At 44.3% G+C, this 19,113-nt stretch overlaps 1 protein-coding gene across 1 annotated transcript in view; it reads right to left on the reverse strand.

The window, feature by feature from the left end:
• Positions 1 to 19,113, reverse strand: part of frem1a (Fras1 related extracellular matrix 1a) — a 356,873-nt gene that overhangs the window by 47,222 nt on the left and 290,538 nt on the right. The window contains exons 28-32 of the mRNA XM_068030756.1: positions 18,160 to 18,289; positions 10,108 to 10,180; positions 8,952 to 9,101; positions 8,610 to 8,848; positions 3,270 to 3,317 (exon numbers count right to left, since the gene is read on the reverse strand). Coding sequence (XP_067886857.1) covers positions 3,270 to 3,317; positions 8,610 to 8,848; positions 8,952 to 9,101; positions 10,108 to 10,180; positions 18,160 to 18,289 — 640 coding nt within the window. The remainder of the gene's footprint in view (positions 1 to 3,269; positions 3,318 to 8,609; positions 8,849 to 8,951; positions 9,102 to 10,107; positions 10,181 to 18,159; positions 18,290 to 19,113) is intronic.

The raw sequence follows: 19,113 nt of genomic DNA on the forward strand, positions 1-19,113 counted from the left end.
GTGATTTTCTCCATGAATCTGTACTGAGGCCTCAGCTTTTATATAGTAATTACTTTGATGAAGGAATAGAGAGTTGCACACACACTGATTGGTATGATGACAATGAATTAGCAAATACAGTAAGTTATGTAGATGGAAGCACAAAGTTGTAAAAGGACATAGACAGAGCAAGTGAGTGGGCAAAACAATGGCAGGTGGAATTCAATATGAGGAAGTGCACTTTGCACTTTGAATCAGACAAAGGTAAATTACAACATTTTCTTAATGGTGAGAGACTAAGAACTGTGAGAGTCCGTGGGCTAGATTTTATATTTGGGGTCAGGACTCCCAACGTTGGGATCCAATCTGGGGCCTGACCTCACACCATGTCAGGAATAGTCACCTGACACAAATTTTGGAGAGATAGCCAATTACTGGCAAGAGGGCACACTCGCCATGCAATTAAGGACAGCAAGCGGGCTCCCGAGGCTGGAGGGCCAATAGGAGGCCTTTCAACAATGACACATTTGCAGCCCCACCATCTGAGGTGGGAGCGACAGAAGGAGAGAGAGGGGACACCTCTCAATGGAGGAACCCTCTGAAGACTGGGTTAAAAAATTTGATTTAAAAATAGCCACAGCTGTCAGACCGTGATGGTGGAGGGACAACCCCTCCACTGAATGGTCAGTAGTCCTGACAGCCATGGCGGTTGCTGGGAAGAGGGGGTTCTCTAGCAGGACGAAGCCCGGCCACAACCCCCCCACCCCACCATCTCCCACCTGGAGGCCACCCCCTCACTGGCCATTTTTCAGCCGCAGTGTGGGGTCCGCTCGCTGAGTGGAAAAGGCCAGTTGGTGCAGGACAGAGGCCTTAATAGGCTCCTCAATAACCTCTGATGAAAGGTCATTGACCTGAAATGTTAACTCTCCACAGATGCTGCCTGACCCGTTGAGTATTTCCAGCACTTTTTGTCTTTATTTTAGATTTCCAGTATCTGCAGTATTTTATCCTCCATTGGCTACCCACTGCTTGCAGGTTTCTGCCCCCAACCTGGCCTTCTCAAAAATGACTTGGGGTGGGATGGTGCCTGCACACTAGCACGCTGGCCGGCAGTGTGATTTTCAGTGCAGAGGAGTGGGGAGGGGGGGGGGGGGGGGGCGTCAAATTAACGTTATGGGTGTAGGGGATGGTGGGAAGGGTTACAGTTTAAAGTTTGTGCAATAACCTTTACCATCTGACCTCCCTCCGCATTTTTAATTTGGAGGGGCGGGGGGGGGGGGGGGAGGGCAAATAATTAGTTTAATTGTTATGGGGGGTGGGAAAGGGGCAAAAGAGATGATTTTATTTATTTTAATTCAATTTCTCTTTAAATATTAAAAAATGGCGTTAGCACCTATGCACAGGCAGCTGACGTCATTGCCAGGGACGGACAGCCCGCCCCCTCTAGATGATCAGGGGACGGGGGCTTGGAATCGTGATGGCTCTTTGGTGTGCAGCCCGCCATTTGTTTCGGTGGCGGGCTCATAAAATTCAGCCCATGCAACCATTATCGATTGTTATTTAAACCCATCTGGCTCACTAATGTCCTTTAGGGAAGGAAATCTGCTGTCCTTACCTGGTCTGGCCTACATGTGAATCCAGATCCACAGCAATGTGGTTGACTCTTAACTGCCCTCTGAATTGGCCTGGAAGCCACTCAGTTCAAGGGCAATTAGAGATGGGCAATAACTGCTGACCAAGCCAGCGATGCCCATATCCCATGAATGGATTAAAAAAAACCCATGTGGAGAACTGGGTTTTGAGAGCCCAACCTCAGGAAACATACATTAGCCTTGGATGGCTACAGCATAGATGCACCAGAATGATATCAGAGGGGTGGGGTGGGCCCTCCTTAGGGGCCCCTCTATAATGGCTCCTCCATGGCCCACGGAGGTCCCCTCCCAGCGGCAATGGCCGGCCCCGCAGCTATATCATCGCAACTTGGTGGTGACACCCCCGATCGACGGTGCCTGCTTGGCCCCGGCTCTGTAAAGTTAACTTACCTCGTCTTCGAGGGCACCTTGGCATGGAGGTACCATCTTCTTTGCCCTGCAGCCTTAAGAGTGGCCTCTGCTAGCAGTGGCACTGCCGAGGCTGCCAAGCTGCCGACCCTCTGATTGGGGAGGTGGGCCACTGTCCTCAGTTGGACACTGTCCTAGTGGCTGCCACCGGTAAAATGCCACCCCAGGGTCCTGCCACCCATTGGCGCAGGGTAGGTTCCTGCTTTCGGTCCCAGCAACAAGACTTCATCTATGCTGGAAAAATTCAGCCCACTGATTCTTTTTCCCATTTTATAAGGTAGAGTGTGGAACGCATTGACAGGGAATATGTATTTAGTTGGCAGAGGGTGTGGTTTGGGAATGGTTATATGGGAGGTGCTACAGTACACAAAACCATGTGAGCAGTGTGTGTATGTGTGAGCGCGTGAGCATCCGTGCACATTATTTTGCCACAGATAAAACCTAGCATTAATTATCCACCACACAGAAATGATGCTCCCCAGGTTCAAGAATTTTATCCAGTATAGCACAGAACGAGGCCATTGAGTGAACCAGGTCCATGCTGCTCCGAACTCTTCACCTGCAGCCATATACTCTAATTGTTAAGTTTAGTTGTTATGGTTCAGAATTGTGACCTCAACAGATCAAGACTCTAGTCATGGGCAGCAGATCTTAGCAAATTCCTTCTCTTTGGGAGAGAAATACAATCTATTCTCTGCAATGCTCTCTCTGCAGTAGACTAAGGGAGCAAGCATTACTCAGCAGACAACAATTAATTGACATTTGCTATTGAAAGGAAAGAAGTAACATTTGGAATTCAAGCACAGCTGCCTGATGGGAAAATTATGACCATTATTTATGAGCACTTGAATAATGGTGAAATAATCTCTCTATAAATATACATGTTCTTCACTTTGAGGTGGTTTCACATGACCCCTGAAGAAGGCAGTGTCACAGAGAGAGGACACTGGACTGCACATAAATAGCGAAGCCAGTAGCTGGTGCAGAAAATAAAAATTTACATTTTTGCTTGAGTACTTCAGAAGACAAGTGATGCAAAAATACTGCTAACACTATGATAATTGGGTAGTTTCATGTAGGACATTTATAGCAAGACAGCATCATAAAGTTACATGTAAAAAGACATGTCAAAAGTTTTTTTTTCCTCCAAAAATATAATTTGCTACACATACACCAACAAAAATAAAAGCTGAGTAGTGAAAATTTTACATGAAAAGCAGATTTACTCACCATAAATATGAGGTCAGTTCCATTCCTGATTGTAGACGAAGGGCTGATCTAAAAAGAGACATGCAAAAATTGTTTACTGACTGGTGAGGGAAATTTCTGCTGCAAGGAAACAGCATGAACTTTTTTGACTATGGTTTGGGGATCATAGCTAAGACAAAGAAAAGAGTGAGCTCTTTCTCTGATATATTCAAAGAAAGACATAAAAGCTACAATACAGAAACATGTCATTTGGTTCAACTGGTCCATGTTGATATAGTTTCTGCCTCTGGAAGTGAAAGTGAAATTGAAAGAGATATAGTTCATTCTGAAACTAGGGTCTTAAATCTGAACAAAGGGAACTATGAGGGCGTGAGGGGCAAGTTGGCCATGGCGGATTGGGAAAATACATTAAAAGATTTGACAGTAGACAGGCAATGGCTAGTATTTAAAGAGAAGTATTACACAGTCGACAACAAATATACATTCCTCTCAGACACAAAAACCCAACAGGAAAGGTGAATCAACTGTGGTGAACAAAAGAATTTATCGATTGCATTATATCAAAGGAAGTGGCAGATTAAGTGCTAGAAAAAGGGGTAAGCCTGAGGATTGGGAGCAATTTAGAATCCAGCAAAGGATGACCAAGAAACTGATAAAGGGGAAAAGAGAATATGAATGCAAGCTGGCGAGAAACATAAAGGCAGGCTGTAAAAGCTTCTTTAGTTTTGTGAAAAGGAAAAGATTAGCAAGGACAAATGTGGGTCCATTACAGGCAGTGACAGGAGAGTTTATAATGGAGAATATGGAAATGGAGGAGAAACTAAGAAATTACTTTGTGTCTGTCTTCACAGAGGAAGATACAGAAAATCTCCCAGAAATACAAGGGAACCAAGGGAATTGTGAAAATGAGGAACCCAAAGCAATTAATATTAATAAAAAGAGTTAGTACACAAAAATTAACTGGATTGGAAGTTGATAAATCCCCTGGACCAGATGAGCTACATCCCAGAGTGTTGGGAAGGTGGCTATAGAGATAATGGATGTATTGGTGGTCATCTTTCAAAATTCTATAGATTTTGGAAAGGTTCCTGCAAACTGGAAAGCAACAAATGTAACCCCACTATTTAAGAAAGGAGGGAGAGAGATAACAGGGAACTACAGACTGTTAGTTTGACATCGCCGTAGGGAAAATGCTAGAATCTTTATAAAGGATGTGATAACAGGACACGTAGAAAATAATGGTAGGATTGGGCAGAGTCAACTTGGATTTGTGAAAGGGGCAAACCTGTTAGAATTTTTTGAGGATGTAACTAGCAGAATAGATAAGGGGGACCCAGTGGATAAGGAATATTTGTATTTTCAGAAAGCTTTTGATAAGGTCCCACACGGGAGGTTAGCAAACAAACGTGGAATTGGGGGTAATATACTGGTATGGATTGAGAATTGGTGAACACAGAAGACAGAGGGTAGGAATAAATGGCTCATTTTCAGGTTGGCAGGCTGTTACTAGTGGGGTACTGCAAGGATTAGTGCTTGGGCCCCAGCTGTTTACAATCTATATCAATGATTTGGATGTGGGGACCAAATGTAATATTTCCAAATTTGCTGATAACACAAAACTAGGTGGGAATATAAGTTGTGAAGCGGATACAAGGAGGCTTCACGGTAACTTGAACAGGCTGAGTGACTGGCAAGAACATGGCAGATGGAATATAATGTGAATAAGTGTGAAGTGACCCACTTTGGTAGAAAAAACAAAAAGACAGTGGCTGGGATTTTATAGACCTTCTGATATCGGGCTCCGTGGCAGGGGTGGGGAGGGCCAGAAGATTGTTCCAGCAGCAGACTGCCACGGAGCACAATGCCAGGATGGCCGGGCCTGATCTTCCTGGAGGTGGCGAGACTCTGTGGCAGCTCCCTCGCCGCTGGGCAACGGGACCTGGATTAAAATATTCAAATTAGCGCAATGCATACATTTGAATAAAATTGACTCCAATCTTACCATCCGGCTGCGATCTTCTTAACGGCGGATGGCACTCGCGCCTTCACTTTCCCATCCGGGGAAAGCAGGCGCCAGAGTGGTGGGAAAGGGGGGAACTTAAGATTGTTAGTGCAGGGGTGGGGGGCAACAGGGTCGAATTTCCATCATTAATGTCGGGGATGGTGAGAAGGGGTGACCTGTGCACTTTGTTCAGTTTGTGGGAGGGCGGTGGAGAAGGTCAAATGTAGAAGGTAGGGGTTTTGTGGGTGGAAGAAGAGGGCAAATAATGAACTTTATTGTTATTGGGGAGTAAGAAAGGGACAGCAGATATTTTATCGGAACATTGGGTGGGGGGGTGGGTTATATACGAACATATGAACACACGAATTAGGAGCAGGAGGAGGCCACTGGGCCCTGCTCCACCATTCAATAAGATCATGGCTGATCTGATTGTAACCTCAACTGCACATACCCGCCTACCCCAATAACCTTTCACCCCCTTGCTTCTCAAGAACCTATCCACCTCTGCCTTAAAAATATTCAAAGACTCTGCTTCAACTGCCTTTTGAGGAAGAGAATTCCAAAGACTCACAACCCTCAGAGAGAAAACATTTCTCCTCATCACCATCTTAAATGGCCAACTCCTCATTTTTAAACAGTGACCTCTAGATCTAGATTCTCCCACAAGGGGAAACATCCTTTCCACATCCACCCTGTCAAGACCCCTCAGGGTCTTATATGTTTCAATCAAGTCGCCTCTTACTCTTCTAAACTCCAGCAGATACAAACCCAGCCTGTTTAACCTTTCCCTAAAAGACAGCCCACCCATTCCAGGTATTAGTCTAGTAAACCTTCTCTGTACTGCCTCCAACGCATTTACATCCTTCCTTAAATAAAAGACCAGTACTGTACACATTACTCCAGATGTGGTCTCACCAATGCCCTGTATAGCTGAAACACACACCTCCCTACTTTTGTATTCAATTCCCCTCACAATAAACGATAACATTCTATTAACTTTCCTAATTACTTGCAATACCTGCTTACTAACCTTTTGCAATTCATGCACTAGGGCAGGCCAGATCCCTCTGCATCTCAGAGCTCTGCAAACTCTCACCATTTAGATAATATGCTTCTATTTTATTCTTCCTGCCAAAATGGGCAATTTCACATTTTCCCACATTATACTCCATTTGCCAGATCTTTGCCCACTCACTTAACCTATCTATATCCCTTTGCAGCCCCTTATGTCCTCTTCACAAGTTACTTTCCGACCTATCTTTGTGTCATCAGCAAATTTAGCAATCATACCTTCGGTCCCTTCATCTAAGTCATTTATATAAATTGTACAAAGTTGAGGCCCCAGCACTGATCCCTGTGGCACACCTCTCATCACATCTTGCCAACCAGAAAATGACTCATTTATGCCTACTCTGTTTCCTGTTAGCTAACCAATCTTCTATCTATGCCAAAATGTTACCCTCTATACCATGAGCTTTTATTTTCTGCAGTAACCTTTGATGTGGCAGCTTATCAAATGCCTTCTGGAAATCTAAGTACAGTACATCCACTGGTTCCCCTTTATCCACAGCACGTTACTTCTTTAAAGAACTCCAATAAATTGATTAAGGATGATTTCCCTTTCACAAAACCATGTTGACTCTGCCTGATTATCTTGAATTTTCCTAAATGCCCTGCTATAACATCATTAATAATAGCTTCTAACATTTTCTCTATGACAGATGATAAGCTAACTGGCCTGTAGTTTCCTGCATTGTCTCCCTCCCTTATTGAATAAAGGGGTTACATTCACTATTTTCCAATCTAATGGAACATTCCCCGAATCTAGGGAATTTTGGAAAATTAATTAATTAATTTTGACCGTTGGATACGGGCATTAAAGATGGAAACCACATGAGAACCTTAGAGAATTGATTTTCTTGGAACAATTTAAAAATTCCATTCCTTCAGCAGTGAGAACTCATGTAGATAACCTGAAAGTTTTGAAAGCGAGGCAAGCAGCAGAGATTGCCAATGATTTTGAGCTTGCGAATAAGCCAAAAACTTTTGTCCGTCACTCCATAAGCCTGAGAAGGATAGAAAGTGGGAGAAAGGAAGGCAAGTAGTTGGATACACGTAGTCCATGTAGACTACATCAACTGCTTTACCCTCATCTACACATCTAGTCACCACCTTGAAAAATTCAATTAAGTTAGTTAGACACGATCTCCCCCTGACAAAGCCATGCTGACTATTTCTGAGGGGATGGGCAGTGATAAATGCTGGCTTTACATCCGATGAAATGAATAATAACTCAATTTTTCTATTAGTCAACACAAGAATCCCACATGCCTTTTTAACAGCCTTCTCAACTTATCCTGCCACCTTTGAAGATCTGTGTACAAAACATCCACAGGTCTCTCTGCAGCCTCTTTAAAATTGTACCATTTAGTTCATATTACTTTTCCTCATTCTTCCTACCAAAATGTATCGCGTCTCCTGCCAACTAGCCAGAGAGTGGTAATGACAACGCCTGTGACTGTCTTTCCCACCACTTAGATGGAGCCCAGTTCTTGTGGTTTATGAGGTTACAAGGAGAAAAAAAATGGTATTCATACACAAAAAAAATACAATAGGCAGTGACTCTGGGGGAAAGTACTTTCCATATGAAGTATTTTTACCCTCATCCCATGCATAGGTGTGACCTCTTACATAATTATTTCTCCATTGCTGGCTGATGACTTTCACAGAGTAAACCTTCACATAAGCTCAGAGAAGTTATAAATTTACAAAGTGAACTGCTGCCTGCAGAAATAAACAGGACATAATCTGAATTCCTCTTTCCTGATGATCACTTTTATAATTCCCATTACTCTGTGTAGTGTATCAGCTCTCATGAAACAGGAGCTGGTGGAGAAATCTTTAAGTGTGAGATTTTGTGAATGAAGTCTTAGTTTTAAAGATAACACTTTATGAGGGTGGGAATATGTTCTGTGCCTTCTTCATCATTAAATTTTTGGTATTTCAGGGATATCAAATTCAAATCATATTTTACCTTTGGCCAAAATTCTCATGTGAATTTCCCAGGAGGTAGAACACAGCATGTCCCAGTTTTTCCTATCCAGGGTTTCTGAAGCGCATTATTGAACTCCATTGTCAGCGCAATTAGGGCCAACTAACTCAGCACAGATCAGTAATTGAACACGGATCCTTCCTGGGCTGTACTGGCTCAGTTCTAATAAGTGCTTGCACCAACTACCTGATGAGGATTTCTTCTATATTGTAAAAGGGGTACAATCACTCCTGTTGAAAAATCAATTGGAAAACATTCACCCAACTATGTTAAACACAATGGGACACTGTAATTAATCATTTCCTACCATTTTTCCATTTCCAATTACTCTGAGTTTCTTCTTGGGAAGAGGTTTTAGGGGGAACTCCTGTGACACATCTCCTCGGGGCTGTTTCACCTCTTCATGCAAGTCTGTTTCTTCCACCTGGGTAGGGTTACTTTGGAGATTTGGGAGGGCTGCAGAACCTGGAGTCAGTTTCTCTCTGAGCACTTTGACTGGTGGATTCTCTTCACTTCTATCATTAGTGATTGTAAGACTGCAGCGATCTGTGATACAAAAGAGAATGTAGAAATACAGTAAACGTGGATAAGGGGCTAGGAGAAGGAGACTTCATATCATGTGGGAAGAGTTTCTCATTTGTGCTTTTACCTCCTCTTACATCAATGATTTTGATCAATGTTTTTGTCTTGGCACCAAGAACTGCATTCACTGGAGATGCAAGTAACACTTCAAATGTTTCCTCATTTTCTTCCAGTCTGTCATTGGTAATTACAATATTCCAATTCTTTACTGATACACCTGCAGACAAAAGAAAAATAAGAGCAGAATAACTTACTGTGAAGACCAAAGTAGTACAACTATATTGGACTGAAATAAGCACTGAGATAGCAGGCTTCTAACAAATACTTCTTTCTTAAAATCTCTTATAATTTAGTCAGAAGATTTTAATTGTGCTGGATGGTATTGCACAGGAGGACCAATTTTTCAAATGCATGCTGAGTAGACAGAACCTCACCTGCTGACAGCACACATCAAGACATCTGACCATGAAACATACACATTTCTGGTGGATAGATATTTTAATGCATGAAAAATGATGGGATGCGTGCCCTGAATACCAGATACAGTCTTCTGGTGGATGAGGTTCTACGTTGGCAATACACATTCAGAAAATTCATGTCTTTTAGAAACAAAGTTGAGCTATTCATGCCTGGGAAATCCATCAATGATGTACCATCAAAATCTCCTAAAAAGACTAAATGAATTGGTTGCAAGATCTACTCCAGACTTTGCAGCATGTTCACATCGATCTTACTCAATATCAAAATACTTACTCCAAACTACTTCATCACATGGTTCAAAAACAAAAAGTGCTGGAAATACTCAGCAGGTCTGGCAGCATCTGTGCAGAGAGAAGCAAAGTTAATGTTTCAGGTCTGTGACCTTTCATCAGATTTCACATGGTTGTTTGTTTGCCTCAGCTGAGTTCAAGTAATTCTGGTCCCTGTAGTTCAGGTACAACATCTAGTATGGTGAACTCCCTCGTCCTTGATCTTCATTGGCCACCATTTTGCAGAAATCCCAAGAGTTAATGTTTATCTCATGTAATGCATACATGCTACAAGCTACATGCCTCTGAACAGCTGGTAGTATCCTGTGAGTGGAAACTGCCATGGCAATAGTACCAAATACAAGGTCACAGAGGTTACAACTTGAAAACTCCAGATCAGGAACAAGTTACTATAGTATCTAATGTATCACAAACAATCAACTCTATACTTTATCTTTAATAATTGTAATCTACCTGGATCAAACTGGATTAGGTTGGCAGAACTGTGAGTAAAATCCTTTCCAACAGAGGCTGAAATGCTATTGACCTAAACAGAAATGAAGATAGATTGAATAATGAACAACGGGAAACTTTACAAACACAAATAAAACTGTCAGAAACAACAATTACATATTAAATAATGGAGATCAAGAAGTGGCTACATACAGAGTAATGGAAATCAGGGAGCAGTTACTTACAGTAAAATCAGTAGGGAGAGTAATGGAGATCATATGGAAATCTGGAGGTGATTATTACTGGATTAGATTTTGAAGTATACTCCAGAGCATTTCTGAAATTTCTGAAGCTTAATTCAGACATCAAGGGCTGGATTTTCAAAATGGGGTCGGGAACCCGGAGCTCGGATGATTTCTGTTCCCCTACCCCGTGTTTCAGCTGTGTTGTGAACATGACACGATCTTCGCTTGGTAATGCCCTAATTGAACAGGAGACGAGCTCAGTGCCCAATAAGTGGCACTGAGCTTCTGGAAGATAAAAGCAAGCAGCAGCCATGATGGGGCCTGCCCTGCCGTGGAGAGCAGGCAGCTCCTCAGAGGGACAGTAGAATGAACAGGTGAGCCAGGGGTTCCATAATGAAAAAGAAATGTCCTGCACTGGAGAATTCCCATGGGCTGAAAACAACAAAGTTAGCCCCCTGCCTGCTGTGAGCCCGACAGCTGAGCAATATCATACATCAGACTGGTCAGACTCACTGGATTACTCTTTGAAAATTGTGGTGCGGACTCCCTCCCTCCCTCCCCCTTAACCAGCTCCTTAATGGCCCCTTAATTAGAGGCAAGTGGCTTCCCTGCACCCATCCCCCACCCTCACATTAAAAATTGCGGACAGTCCTGGATGCTTCAGGTTCCGGAGACTGTTACTGGGACTGTGATTTTTGAATCCTGTCTGCAACAGCTCCCGACCTCAGGGCACAAGACCCCAATATTTGAGGGGGGTGGTGTGGGGAAGTGGTGTAGGAGTGTGATAGTGTGGGAAAAACCCAGCAAGGCCAGGACGAATCAGTCCGGTCAAATGTAACAGCAGGTCATTATAATTATTTTCTTCTGATTCCGAGCCAGCAGCCAGCCAATTAACAGTCTGACAGGGTGCTGGGCAGGAAAACCAGTGGCAGGAGGTCAGAGGTGTGGACTCTGGAGGATGGTCCTCAACGATCTGTGGGGAGAGATCTACAAATCAGGGCTTGTGGATGAGGGGTGGTTAGTGATTGTGGGTGGGAGGGAGTGAGCTAGAGATTGAGGTTTGAGGTGAGGGAAGGTCTGCGTTCATGGCTGGAAGCTAGAGATGGGGTCTGGGAAGGAGGTGACAGATCGTGGAAGAGAGGGAGCTAAAGATTGAGGCTTTTTAAAAATTCATTCAAGGAATAAGAGGGTCTCTGACAAGACCAGCATTTATCATTGACTATCCCTAATCACTCTTGAGAAGGTGGTGGTGAGCTGCCTTCTTGAGCTGCTGCTGTCCTTGTGGTCCAGTAACAACTGAGGTGCTGTTTGGGAGGGAGTTCCAGGATTTTGACCCAGCCACAGTGAAGGAACAGTGATTGAGTTCCATGTCAAGATGGTGTGTGACTTCGAAGGAAACTTGCACGTTGTGGTGTGCCCATGCGCCTGCTGCCCTTGTTCAGCTTAGGTGCTGGAGGTCGCTGGATTGGAAGGTGCTGTCGAAGGAGCCTTGGTGAGTTGCTGCAGTGAATCTTGTAGATGGTACACATTGCTGCAACTTGCGCTGATGATGGAGGGAGTGAATGTTGAAGCTGGTGGATGGGGTGCCAATCAAGAAGGCTGCTTTGCCCTGAATGGTCGAGCTTTTTGAGTGTTGTTGGAGCTGCACCCATCCAGGCAAGTGGGGATATATTATCACACTCCTAACTTGTGCCTTGTAGATGGTGGACAGGCTATGTGGAGTCAAGAGGTGAGTTACTCACCACAGAATTCACAGCCTTTTACCTGCTTTTGTAGCTAGAGCATCTATATGGCTGGTCTAGTTAAATTTCTGGTCAATGGTAACTTCCAGGCTGTTGATGGTGGGGATTCAGTGATGGTAATGCCTTTGAATGTCAAGGGGTAGATTCTCTATTGTTGGGGATGGTCATTTTCTGGCACTTGTGTGTCCTGAATATTACTGACATTTATCAGCCCAAGTATGAATGTTGTCCAGGTCTTGCTTCATGCAGGGACAGACTTAACTGAGGAGTTGCAAATGGGACTGAAGACTAATTATCAGCGAACATCAACACTTCTGACCTTCTGTTGGAGAGGTGGTCATTGATGAAGTAACTGAAAATGGTTGGGCCTAGGACACTACCCTGAGGAACTCCTGCAGTGATGTCCTGGGGCTAATATGATTGATCTCCTACAATGACAAACATCTTTCTTTACGCTTGGTATGACTCCAGTCAGCAGAGAGTTTTCCCACTGATTCCCATTGACTCCAGTTTTACTGGGGCTCCTTGATGCCATACTTGGCCAAATGCTGCCTTGATATCAAGGGCAGTCACTCTCACCTCATCTCTGGAGTTCAGTTCTTTTCTCCATGTTTAGACCAAGGCTGTAATGTGTCTGAAACTTAGTAGCAAGTGCGAGGAACAGCATCTCATCTACCGATTAGGCACACTATAGCCTGCCGGACTGAACATTGAGTTCAATAGTTTCAGAGCATGACAGCCCCCCATTTTACTTTCATTTTTAGTTATTTTTTCTTCCTTTTTTTAACATTCTTTTTTACATTTTTTACAATCTTTTTTTTGCATTTATTTCATTTCATCTTTGTTTGTTCAGTTTGCTTACCCACTGTTTTTTTTCAGGTTTGCACTTGCTGCTGTTCAATATTCAGTGTATTTACACCTAATCTGTACTAATGTTTTGTCTTTCAACACACCATTAACATATTGTTTGCCTTTGCTCCGTGACCTTTTGGTCAGCTATGTGGCCTGGTCCAATCTAGACCTCCTTTGTTATCTCTTGCCCCACCCCCACTTCACTTGCTTATAACCTGTGACTTTTCTAAATATTTGTCAGTTCCGATGAAGGGTCACTGACCCGAAACGTTAACTCTGCTTCTCTTTCCACAGATGCTGCCAGACCTGCTGAGTGGTTCCAGCATTTCTTGTTTTTATTTCTGAAACTTAGTGGCCCTGGTGAAATCCAAACTGAGCATTGGTGAGCAGGTTATTTCGAAGCAAGTGCCGCATGATAGCACAGTCGACGACACCTTCCATCACTTTACTGATGATTGACAGTCAACTGATGGGGCGGCAATTGGCCAGATTGGATTTGTCCTGCTTTTTGTGTACAGGACATACTTGGGCAATTTTCCACATTGTTGGGTAGATACCAGTGTTGTAGCTGTACTGGAACAGCTTGGCTAATGGTGTGACTAGTTCTGCAGCACAAGTTCATCAGTACTACAGCTAGATTGTTTTCAGGGTCCATAGCCTTTGTAGTGTCCAGTGCCTTCAGCCATTTCTTGATGTCAGGTGGAGTGAATTGATTTGGCTGAAGACTGGCATCTATGATGCTGGAGACTTCAGGAGGAGGCCGAGATGGATCATGCAATGGACACTTCTGGCTTATGATAACTGCAAATGCTTCAGCCATGTCTTTTGCATTCGAGGGCTGGGCTCTGCCATCATTGAGGATGGGGTGCTCATGGAGCCTCCTCTTCCTGTTAGTTGTTTAATTGCCTATCACCATTCACAACTAGTTGTGGCAAGACTGCAGAGCTTAGATCTGATCCATTGATCGTAGGATTGCTTAGCTTCTGCTGTTTAGCATGTATGTAGTCCTGTAGCTTCACCAGCTGACACCTCATTGTTAGGTATGCCTGGTACTGCTGCTGGCATGCTCTCTTACACTCCTCAATGACCCAGGGTTGGTCCCGAGCATGATGGTAATGGCAGAGTGAGGGATATGTCCCAGGCCATGAGGTTACAGATTGTGGTTGAATACAATTCTGCTAATGCTGATGGCTCACAGCATCTCATGGATGCCAGTCTTGAGTTGCCTGATCTGAATCTATTCCATTTAGCACAGTGGTAGTGCCACATAGTATGACAGAGGATGCCCTCAGACGGGACTTTGTCTCCACAAGGCCTGTGTGGTGGTCACTCCTACCAATACTGTAATTTTTAAAAATATTCTTTCATGGGATGTAGGCATTGCTGGAAAGGCAGCATTTGTTACCCATCCCTAATAGTCCTTGAAGTGAGTAACTTGCGAGGCCATTTCAGAGGGCAGTTAAGAGTCAACCACATTGAGTCAGTCACATCCCCGCACCTCTACCCTCACCCCTTCCCCTCCCTCCCAGAACCGTGACAGGGTTCCCCTTGTCCTCACTTTTCATCCCACCAGCCTCCATATCCAAAGGATCATCCTCCGCCATTTTCGCCACCTCCAGCGTGATGCCACTACCAGTCGCATCTTCCCCTCCCTTCCCCTGTCAGCATTCCGAAGGGATCGTTCCCTCCGCGACACCCTGGTCCACTCCTCCATTACCCCCACCACCTCGTCCCCGTCCCAGGGCACCTTCCCTTGCAATCGCAGGAGGTGTAATACCTGCCTATTTACCTCCTCTCTCCTCACTATCCCAGGCCCCAAACACTCCTTTCAGGTGAAGCAGCGATTTACTTGTACTTCTTTCAATGTGGTATACTGTATTCGCTGCTCACAGTGTGGTCTCCTCTACATTGGGGAGACCAAGCGCAGACTGGGTGACCGCTTTGCGGAACATCTCCGCTCAGTCCGCAAGCAGGACCCTGAGCTTCCGGTTGCTTGCCATTTCAACACTCCCCCCTGCTCTCATGCTCACATCTCTGTCCTGGGATTGCTGCAGTGTTCCAGTGAACATCAACGCAAGCTCGAGGAACAGCATCTCATCTACCGATTAGGCACACTACAGCCTGCCGGACTGAACATTGAGTTCAATAATTTCAGAGCATGACAGCCCCCCACTTTACTTTCATTTTTAGTCATTTTTAGTTATTTTTTCTTCCTTTTTTTTGCATTCCTTTTTACATTTTTTGCATTTATTTCATTTCATCTTAGTTTGTTCAGTTTGCTTACCCACTGTTTTTTTCAGGTTGTTTTTCTTCAGGTTTGCACTTGCTGATGTTCTATATTCAGTATATTCACACCTAATCTGTACTAATGCTTTGTCTTTCAAAACACCATTAACATATTGTTTGCCTTTGCTCCGTGACCTTTTGGTCAGCTATGTGGCCTGGTCCAATCTGCACCTTCTCCTTTGTTATCTCTTGCCCAACCCCCACCTCACTTGTTTATAATCTGTGACTTTTCTAATATTTGTCAGTTCCGAAGAAGGGTCACTGACCCGAAACGTTAACTCTGCTTCTCTTTCTACAGATGCTGCCAGACCTGCTGAGTGAATCCAGCATTTCTTGTTTTTGTTTCAGATTTCCAGCATCCGCAGTATTTTGCTTTTATTATTGAGTCAGTCACATGTTGGCTAGACCAAGTAAGGATGGCAAATTTCCTTCCCCAAAGGGCATTAGTGAACCAGATGTGTTTTTTTGACAATTGATGGTAGTTTCTTGGCACCATTATTGAGACTAGCTTTCAATTCCAGATTTTTATTAATTGAATTTAAATTCTACCAGTTGCCATGGTAGGTTTCGAACCCATGTCCCCAGGGCATTGGCCTGGGCCTCTGGATTACTAGTCCAGTGACATTACCATTACGACACTGCCTCCCGACAATAAGAAGAAAACTACCGAAGTGCTAATATTATCATTAAAGGACAAATATGCACATGTTAGAGATAACCTTAAAGTATTTGATCTCACTGTGGAAGAGCCTTTACCTCAGAGTGCCACATTTCCCTGGGGATACTGGAAAGGTTGTCACAAGCCCGCTTCAACTTTTTTTTTTATTCATTCATGGGATGTGGGCGTCGCTGGCTAGGCCAGCATTTATTGCCCATCCCTAATTGCCCTTGAGAAGGTGGTGGTGAGCCACTTTCTTGAACTGCTGCAGCACATGTGGGGTAGAGGCCTGCCTTAGGTCGGGAGAATGAAACCGACCCGAACCTGACCGAACCACAGCGGACCTGAGCCCCTCCGATTTTGCCCCAAGCCCGACCCTACCCGGACCCGCCACTACTGCACCCGACCTGAGCCTGACCTGACCATCCCTCACCTTACCTTACTGACATCGAACCTGCAAGAAGCTGTAGCGCATGTGCGAAACGTCATAGTGACATCACTCGCTCACTGCGCAGACTCAGTTTTGTCCCGGACTCCCAGCTCAGGTAAGTTTTTTTATTTTTAATACTTACCTGGAGAGCACTTACCATGTGTGTCCGACCCGAACCGACCCGACTCAACCTGCGCGAGGCCCGACCCAACCCGAGCCCGGAAGATGGGCCTGACCTGTCCCGAACCTGACACATGTCGTCGGGTTCCGTTGGGTTCAGGTCGGGTAGCAGGTCTCTAATGTGGGGAGAGGTTAGCTCTGAGGAGAGGTTGGATAAACTCGGATTGTTTTCACTGGAACGACGGAGGTGGAGGGGCGACCTGATAGAGATTTACAAAGTTATGAGGTGCATTGACAGAGTAGATAGTCAGATGCTTTTTCCCAGGGTGGAAGAGTCAGTTACTAGGGGACATAGGTTTGAGGTGCGAGGGGCAAAGTTTAGAGGGGTTGTGCGAGGCAAGTTCTTTACACAGAGGGTGGTGAGTGCCTGGAACTTGCTGCCGGGGGAGGTGGTGGAAGCAGATACGATAGCGACGTTTAAGAGGCATCTTGACAAATACATGAATAGGATGGGATTAGAGGGATATGGACCGCGGAAGTGCAGAAGGTTTTAGTTTAGACAGGCATCAAGATCGGTGCAGGCTTGGAGGGCTGAATGGCCTGTTCCTGTGCTGTACTGTTCTTTGTTCTTTGTGAGTTACTCGCTGCAGGATTCCTGGCCTCTAACCTGCTCTTGTAGCCATGGTATTTATATGGCTACTCCTGTCCAATTTCTGGTCAATGGTAACCCCAGGATGTTGATAGTGGGATTTCAATGATGGTAATGCCATTGAACATCAAGGGGAGTTGGTTAGATTCTCTCTTGTTGGAGATGGTCATTGCCTGACACTTGTGTGGCGCAAATGTTACTTGCCACTTATCAGCCCAAACCTGGATATTGTCCAGGTCTTGCTGCAATTCTACACGGATTGCTTCAGTATCTGAGGAGTTGTGAATGGTGTTGAACATTGTGCAATCATCAGCGAACATCCCCACTTCTGACCTTATGATTGAGGGAAGGTCATTGATGAAGCACCTGAAAATTGTTGGGCCTAGGACATTACCCTGAGGACCTCCTGCAGTGATGTCCTGGAGCTCAGATGATTGACCTCCAACAACCATAACCATCTTCCTTTGCGCTAGGTATGACTCCAACCAGCAGAGACTTTTCCCACTGATTCCATTGACCTCTGTTTTGCTAAAGCTCCTTGATGCCATACTCGGTCAAATACTGCCTTGATGTCAAGGGCAGTCACTCTCACCTCACCTTTTGAGTTCAGCTTTTTTGTCCATGTTAGAATCAAGGCTGTAATGAGGTCAGGAGCCGAGTGGCCCCGGCGGAACCCAAACTGAGCATTGGCGAGCAGGTTATTGCTAAGCAAGTGCCGCTTGATCACACTGCCGACAACACCTTTCATCACTTTACTTGGACAATATATGCAGGCAACCATTATAGATGCAGAGAATTTATAGCTGTTGAGAGAGTCTGTAGCAATGCACCCCAAATTTGAAATGTTTGCCATTAGGTTGCTGGAAAATGAGTCAGGCTTGTTGCTGGAACTTACAAACCAGTGATTCAAATGTCCTGCAGTCATGTCAGCAACCCGAAACATGGGAATTTGAATCTACTGATTAATTGCAATGCAACTACAAACCAAACCTGATGTCAATACAAGTATGCACTTTCAGAGCGGCTCTTACTATAATGCTAGCTGTGAACTTTGGAGCCGAGAGTTTGAAAGAACTGTGAGACAGGCTTACCTTTATACCGATGAAGGAAGAATCCATGGAGTATCCAGTTCTCAGGACTTTCACGGAGAACAGTCCTACATCTTCACAAACCTGGTACTCTGATTCTACCATTTCTATACGAGACCATCTGAGATCAAGTCTGTAAAATTACAATATATACGTTCATGATATTTAGAGCTTTATATCCTTATAGCGTGTAGAGAAAAGCGGAAGATAATTCCTCAAAATCAAATTTAACTGGACAAATGAGGGTTTTAATTAAACTAGTCAAAATGCATTGGTGATTTTTTTTATTCATTCATGGGATGTGGGCGTCACTGGCCAGGCCAGCATTTATTGCCCATCCCTATTTGCCCTTGAGAAGGTGGTGGTGAGCTGCCACCAATTTAAGCAAAATTGAGTATTGGCTTGATGGTTTTCTAAGACTGCATTGTCAGGACATGCCTTCACCATTTCAAGTCGTTCTCTGTTACAAGAGAGTCAAATGTGAGCAAGCTACAGCAAACAGATAATACTGCAACTGGGCTGAGTCAAACTTTCAATCCCATTATCAATGGTTATCTATACTGAGGCTGCTCAAATGCACCAAATAACAATCCAGCTTGATATTAAATAGGAAGGGTTGAAGATATGTTCTCTCAGAGAAGCATGTGTGTTAAAGGCTCAAAGTGAGGGTTCGTAGAGTCACAAAAGGGTGGAATCCAAATGGTGTTGCAGTTAAGCAAGGACAGGAGAATCTCAGTTTAAAGAAAGATGAAAGGATTACAGAGGCAGTTTCATTAGGCTGCAGCTGCTAATGTGATTCTCGGTTTTATCTCCAGAGATATGGAACGTAAAAGCCAAGAAGTAATGATGGGTCTATGTGAAACCTTAATAAGACCTGCGCACAGTACTCGGTTCCACACAATGGAAAGCACATTGAGGCATTAGAGAGGGTTTGATGCAGATTCACCAGGATGCTGC

Source organism: Heterodontus francisci, chromosome 4 (assembly GCF_036365525.1).
Source record: "Heterodontus francisci isolate sHetFra1 chromosome 4, sHetFra1.hap1, whole genome shotgun sequence".
NCBI classification, from domain to species: Eukaryota; Metazoa; Chordata; class Chondrichthyes; order Heterodontiformes; family Heterodontidae; genus Heterodontus; species Heterodontus francisci.